This window comes from Chenopodium quinoa, unplaced genomic scaffold (genome assembly GCF_001683475.1).
Source record: "Chenopodium quinoa cultivar QQ74 unplaced genomic scaffold, ASM168347v1, whole genome shotgun sequence".
Lineage (NCBI taxonomy): Eukaryota > Viridiplantae > Streptophyta > Magnoliopsida > Caryophyllales > Amaranthaceae > Chenopodium > Chenopodium quinoa.
This window is the reverse complement of record NW_018742412.1, coordinates 375320-382788: the sequence shown is the minus strand read 5'-3', so window position 1 is coordinate 382788 and position 7469 is coordinate 375320. Positions and strand designations below refer to the sequence as shown.

Below are 7469 nucleotides of genomic sequence, written 5' to 3'. Positions count from 1 at the left end.
CTGAGCAGCCTCCTTCTCCAGTTTTTGAACCTTGGTCTTCAGGTTGGTGTTCTCTTCAAAAACACCTTGGAGATTGCCAAGGTCCGTCTGGGCCTTCTTGAGCGCCTCATCAGCCTTTTTGGCACTCTCACTAGCCTTCTTCTAAGCCTCCTCCGCCGCCTTCCGGGCCGTCTCAGCATCAGTCGCCCGCTGCTTGGCCGCCTCCAGATCTGACTCCAGTTGCTGGATTCTAGACGCCTGTGTCATAATGATTACTTTAGTTTCAAGTTCATTCATGATAGTTGAGTGTAAAGCAATATTGTCAGCGTCTATGGCGGACTTCTTGGCCCTTTTTACCTCCTCCCGTTTGCGGGAATAAGGACGTTTGAGCCCGTCCACCCGCAGCATGGCCTGCAAAAAAGCAGGCGATATAAGTATGGCAGGCGGGATAAAACACATGGAAAAAATAAAATTGAATTGGCAAGTTTCTTACCTCAGCCAGAAGGGATAGAATACGTTTAAGATTGAATGTCTCTATCCCAGGGATACTGTCTTTATCCCTCATCCGGACGGCCTCCAGCATGGCCTTGGCATGCTTCTGGACGTCTGGCTAGTAGGGAGATTGATCTGCACCACAATCAATACGTGATGAGTGTGAAACTAAGGAAGCACCTATTTGTTGTCGGCCGTCTGAAGATGACGTCTGTTGAGAGTGGGATTTCACCCGCAAAGGCCACCCCAGCTCAAGCGGGGATTCAAAAGGGTTCTTACCTTCAGAGTCGGCAAAGCGGGAACCGCTTGCAGGCGTGGTGAATCCCGCGGCTGCTGATAAGGGGTTGCCGAGATCAAGGCACACGCTGCCGCCTATCTTCTTGAGTCGCCCCGCTATCCTTATCTGCTGATGCCCGGCTGAGGCGCCAAGAGTTGACGCACAGGTGGATTTTTTGATTTTGTTGAGAACGGCGGGGGTCTCCTCCCTACCCCGTTTGAGTTGTTTCTCAAACGACTTTCCAACCTCTCCTCCCTACAAAAATAACCAATGTTAAGGTTAGCATCCGGGAAAAACAATTTTAAAAGATCAACTTATGAACGGGCCAGGCATTTGTTACCTTAGCTTTGACCTCAGCCGCAGCCTTTTCCGCAAGCTCCTTACGGATGATTGCAGAGGACCGCTTGGGGGTTTTCTCCGTCTGCAACATGTTTAACGCTTCTTCTGCAAAAAAAAGGAAATTGGTCAAAATCATAAATCAATTCTAGTAAAAAGCTACTACAGACGGATATAAACTCAGGCTCATACGTTTGGTAAACATGTGTCCTAGCCCGCAGGCGGCTAGCAAAAACTCGTCCCTGAACCAGGCGCTCTTGGAGATCCAGTTTTTGGGGACCTTTATTGTTTCCCTAGTTGACAAGGTCGCGTCTGTGAGGCCAAAAAAGTCTGCCTCAATGATCCTGTCAAAGTCTTCCTCTAGGACCTGGGGAAGAGCACACTTCCGACCCAACAAGTCGGGCTTCTTATTGTACAGACGGAAGTCATAATTCTCCCGTCTAGTAGGAACTTACATCAGGAAGAACCTGTGCTTCCAGCCGTCGAATTTCGAGACCTTGTCTAAGGTCATCATATATTGGGGCTGCGTGGTTAGGGTGTACCATGCCCTCCAGCCGCCTGGGCTTCTGCTAAGATAATGCATGATAGCAAAATCCTCTCAGCCGGGGTTAAGCCCTTGAAACTCGCAGGCGGCAACATACCCCAGAATGTTTGTCCAAGAGTTGGGGGTAAGTTGCCAGACTCCGAGACCGTAGCCTCTCAAAATTGTCTTCACCGCCTGGTGAAGGGGGAACCGGAGACTAGCCTTGAACGCTGCCTCATAACAGCCGAAATAACTGTTGGCGTTCTCTTGATCGTCCTCCCAGGTGACGGTGCCATTTTCAGGCGGCACCCGGATCCTATACCCGTCTCCAAGCGGGTGAATTTTTGTAAAATTCTTCAAGTTTTCCTCCATTTGGATCCGGTCCTTGGAGGAGACGTGGATGTTGAAGGGATCATCCTTCTCGTTCCACTTTTTCCTTTCTTCCTCCTCGCTGTCCGGAAGCGGGGGTAAATCGTCACTACTCTCAGAGGTAGAGGCGGAGTTGTCGCTCTCCGTCTCCTCCTCACTTTGACTCAAGGGGGGCAGAGACGGCCTCGTCGCCGCCTTGGTCGCACTCTTCCAAAAAAAAGTCAGCAGGGGTTGAAGGGGCGCGCGGAGGGGATCTCTCCAGAGCCGTCTCGTCACCCTGACCGGACGTTTCTTCCTCAGGCGTTTGGCCGCCTGAGCCCTCGCTCTTGTAATTTGGATCAGTCTCCGTCTGCATTATCTGAGCCATTGTGTCCTGCACAGACACGAAACTGGTCGGAATCTGAGGCAAAGGATGGTCCCAACACCCCGAAACGACACTCCAAGTCCTAGACTCAGCCGTCCCTGGTGACCGGCTGGACTCTAACCTAGGTTGTGCTGTGTGTGTTGGTGATGCATCCATTTATTGCAAGAAATATGTACAAGCGGTGAAAAAAGAAAAAGAGCTAAGAGAGGCAGAGACGGTACCTTTTGAAGAGATATCAGAAACTAGGCGAGTCCGGCTGGGTCTCTGGAGGGCGAGCTTTCTTGCTTGCGCCTGACTCAAACGGATGACTTGTGCTCTCTGAAAGTTCTCTCTAGGAAATGTTTTGTAAACGTACCAAAATTATGAGGGTAAACGGCTATATATAGAGGGTAAATACGGGGGCATTTCCGTAATTTACCCGGAAGGTGAACGGTTACTCTTTAATGGTAAAAATACCGCCAATTGGAGCGTGACACATGTCACAGATGCCACATGGTGTGCCACGTCACATCTGTGAGGGGCAAATGTTTAGGGTAATTTTACCCCGCCACGTGGTCCAATCAGAGGATGACACGTGTCAATCTCAGGATGGCCCAAAGTGGACCAATCCCTGCTTGACACGTGTCACTCCAGAAATTAAGGGAAAAAGGAGGCCTTCAGGCCCAAATCCCGAGAAAGCCGCAAAGCGGCGCAACCCACCAATGATTAGGGTACAGTGACCTAATCAGGGGCACAAATCCCAAAGACCCTATAAATAGGGAGATGTCCCTCTTTTTTAGGGCACGTTTTACCATCTATTACACATTTACTCTTTGATAGAGACATCCTGAGCTTGGAATCCGAGCAGAACCCCACCTAAATTTCGGCACCTTTTTTCTCCCTTTAAGTTTCTAACTTGTGCGTCGGAGGCGGAGCACCACCCAACTGGTGTCTCCGTTTGTTTTTCAAGTACAACTCACTCCGGATCAATCTTCGTGTTGTAACTCTCCCGAGGGACAAAAAAACCCAAAACAGTTATAATATCAAATATGCTTATTATGATTCCTGCGATGCTTCCTATTTTTTTTGTAATATTTATGATTGTTAGTTTCATGTTAGGGTTAAATATTTGATCTTTTATTGTTTTGTGACATGCTAGAATTTGTTATTTATCTTGTTAATATCATGCCTAGGATCATGCTATTCTTAAGCTTTAACATGATTATTTTAATTATGATTATAATTTTATGATGATGATTATTATAATTATTTTAATGATGATTATTACGTTGCTTGATTATATTTATTTTTATTGCTTGATCGCACCTTTTATGCATGTTTAAAGGGAATTGGTACTTGTAATCACGCTTAATAAGATAATTAATAATCTTGTTAAGGGTTAATTTATTTATAATTCAAGTGATCGCCAATAATAGTTTTATTTGTGCATTAATAATCAACAAACATAGATAAACAGGTTTAGGGTTAATCATATTGATTATATGTTTGTCAGAAAGCGCACATGAGTACGATCAGAATAAATTAGAGGCGTATTATTAGGGCAGGTTCAATCTCTTTTAGGTTGGATTTGTACCTTCATCCCTGAACTACCACTCATGGTTCCAGACCTATTGGAGTTGAAGATCTCCTGGATCGTTAAGGGGTGTAACCTTCACCTCGTGAACGGTTTACAAGTTCCTATAAACTTGTTGGCGATCTTTTGCTCTATCTTCTTTCCCTTTGGACGCCACCGTACTTTAATGTATTATCACAGTGAGGTTCAAGCTAGGGGTAATGCTTGAAATATTCCCTACAGGTCGTAAATGTCATAATCTGTGATTGTCAAAGAGACGGTCGCAAAGTCATAATCTGCGATCGTCAAAGAGACAGTCGTTAATGTCATAATCTGCGACCGTCAAAGAGACGGTCGTAAATGTCAGAATCTGCGACCGTCAAAGAGATGGTCGTAAATGTCATAATCTGCGACCGCCTCTAAAACGGTCGTAGATTTCTAATTTTGCGACCGTATTAGCAGTCGTAATTTTTTTTTTTAATTTTTAAAATAGGGTATAAAAGGGATGGAAACTCTCACTAACCCTTTTTCACAGCCGCTACTCCTCCTTCATTTTCTTATCTCCTCTCTTTCCTTCTCACGTTCCTCCTCTCTCTAATTCTCTTTCTCTTTCTCTTTCTCTTTCTCTTTCTCTAAATTTCCTCCTGAACTCTTTCCTCTTCTCCTTCTCGTTCTCTTTCCTCACCTTCCTCCATCTCTGTTTCTTTGTTTCTTCTTCATTTTATCTTTTTCTTAGGATTTCTGTCAACAAATGAATTGTGGTGTTGTATTTTCGTCAAAGTTTAGTATTAATGGTCAAATTCGACCATAAAAATTCCAGATTTGGAGTTTTTATGGTCGAATTTGACCATGTAAACCTAAAGAGGAAGAAGTTTTGTGAAAGGTATGTGTTTCTTCTCTGAATTTTTATTATATTTCTGTTTATTCTCAATTTTTGTTGTTTTATTTTGTTCTCTAATTTGCATGTTTGTTCATTTTTTTCCGATTTTTTTTTTTGTGTTTTTGTTTGAGTTTTGGTTCGATTTTTGTGTGTTTTTATTTGAGTTTTGGTTCGAATTTTTGTTGATTTTGTTCGAATAGTAGTTCGATTTTTGGCGAAATTGTGTGATTGTTCGAATTTTTGTGGGTTTTTTTTAGTTGAATATTTGTTCAAATTTTGCTTAGTGTTTGTGGGTTTGATTTTTGTTCGTATTTTTTTCTGATTTTTATTTAATTTTTGTGCATTTTATTTATGGGTTAAATTTTTTTAATTAATTTATGTTGTTTTTTTTTTCTATTTTTTTGTTTGATTTTTGTAAATTTGTTCGAAATTATATGGGTTGTTTTTGTTGGTTTAATTGGATTTTTTGTTGGTTCAATTTCTGGGTTAATTTTTTTTTGATAAATTTATGTTTTTTTTGTTAAGGGTGGGTGGGTGGTGGTGGGTATTGATGGTTGAAGGTGGGAGAAGGTGATGGTGGGTAGAGGGCGGCGGCTAGTGGTTGTCTAGGGTGGGCTGTGGTGGTGGCTTGGGTGGGATCTAGTTTCGGTGGATCTGGGTCAAGAATGAGTGGGTGATGGGTCTGTTTTCTTGTTTTTTATGTTTTTTTAAAACTTTTAGCGACCGCTTATGACGGTCACTTATTTAAAGATTTGTAACCGTTTCATAAAGCGGTCGCAATAATTAATATTTGCGACAGTTTTCTTAACAGTCGTTGAAAATAGTAAAAACAGTCGCAATTTTGTTTTTTTTGCGACCAAGAGAATAACGACCTCCATAATACGACCGTTGACGGCCGCAATTATGTTTTGCGACTGTTTTTGCTAATTTCTGCGACTGTTTGAGGCGGTCTCAATTTGGCTGAATTTTAGTAGTGGAAATACCTCTTGTCCAAGAAGGGACCCAAGCCAATATTGATACGGTGGGTCTTGCTCTTACAAGACTATGACATTGAGATCAGAGACAAGAAGGGTGCCGAAGATTTTGTGGCCGATCATCTTTCACGGTTGCCTATCTTTGTAGGTGATCTTGATAACTTGACAATCGACGATTCATTTTCAGATGATCAATTATTTGCTATTCTTCAAGCATCGGCACCATGGTTTGCGGACATTGCAAACTATCTATCTTGCTCTATTCTTCCTCCAGACCTCTCCTACAAAAAAAAGGAAGTTTCTACATGATGTTCGCCAATACTTTTGGGACGACCCCTTGCTCTTCAAACAAGGTGTGGATGGCCTTTTTAGAAGGTGTGTCCCAGATGATGAAATTGAAAATGTTATCACAATGTGCCACTCCTCCCCTTGTGGAGGGCATATGAGTGCTAACAAAACTTTAGTGAAAATCTTACAATGTTGTTTTTATTGGCCTACAATGTTCAAAGATGTGTGGGATGTAGTGAAAGCTTGTGATCGGTGTCAAAGAACCGGTAATATTTCAAGAAGAAGTGAGATGCCTTTGAATAAAATTCTTGAGCTAGTGATTTTTTATGTATGGGGCATTGATTTTATGGGGCCTTTCCCGACCTCTTTTGGGAATAAATTCATTCTTGTGGCCGTTGATTACGTGTCAAGGTGGGTAGAAGCAGTTGCATCTCCTACTAATGATGCTAAAGTGGTGGTAAAGCTTTTCAAAAGAGTAATTTTCCCAAGGTTTGGGATGCCACGTGCCGTTATTAGGGATGGAGGTTCACATTTTGCAAAGTGGTCCGTTTAATCTCTTCTTGAGAAGTATGGTGTGAGGCACAAAGTGTCATTTGCTTACCACCCACAAACTTGTGGTCAAGCCAAAATTTTAAGTCGGGAGATAAAAATGATTCTTGAGAAAACGGTGGATAGGTCTAGGAAAGATTGGTCTACAAAGCTTGATGATGCTCTATGGGCCTACCGCACCGCATTCAAAACTCCCATTGGCACCACACCATACAAGCTTGTTTATGGGAAATTAGGCCATTTGTCGGTAGAACTTGAGCATTGTGCTCATTGGGCCATTAAAACATTGAATTTTGACCTTCAAAGTGCCAGTGTAAAGAGGTTGCTTGACCTCCATTCCTTGGAATAATTAAGGTTGGATGCATATGAGAGTGCACAGATTTACAAAGAAAAGACCAAGGTTTGGCATGACAAGCATATTAGCAAAAGGGAATTTAAAGAAGGTGACAAGGTCCTACTATTTAATTCCCGGTTGAAGTTGTTTCCGGGTAAGCTCCAGTCAAGATGGACTGGACCTTTTACCGTTAAGAAGGTGTTTCCATATGGTGCAATTGAAATCTCAAATGACAATGGTGAACCGTTCAAAGTGAATGGCCAAAGGCTAAAGCCATACTTTGACGGTTTTGTGCATAAAGAAGCCAAGGTTATTCGCCTTGATGAGTTTGATGTTCCTTCCTCTCATTAATCCCGTAATGTCGTCAAGCTAGTGACGTTAAAAGAGCGCTTTCGTTTCTCAACCTCTCTCTCTTAAACTATTATTTCCCTTCCATCATTTTTATTATTACTAACTTTTCTCTTAATATCTTTTGTAGGTATTGATGAAAAGAGAAGTAAGAAAAATATTTGTGGATGTAAAGTAGTAGGCTTATCAATAATCATAATAATA

General features: G+C 42.4%; 1 protein-coding gene across 1 annotated transcript; it reads left to right on the top strand.

Annotated features, from left to right (window-relative positions):
- The first annotated feature begins 6683 nt into the window (after window positions 1-6683).
- On the top strand, window positions 6684-7268 carry LOC110706463. The gene is made up of 2 exons (XM_021884385.1): window positions 6684-6826; window positions 6938-7268. Exons 1-2 carry the CDS (start codon window positions 6684-6686, stop codon window positions 7266-7268), a joined length of 474 nt encoding a protein of 157 aa, XP_021740077.1.
- The last annotated feature ends 201 nt before the right edge of the window (window positions 7269-7469 follow it).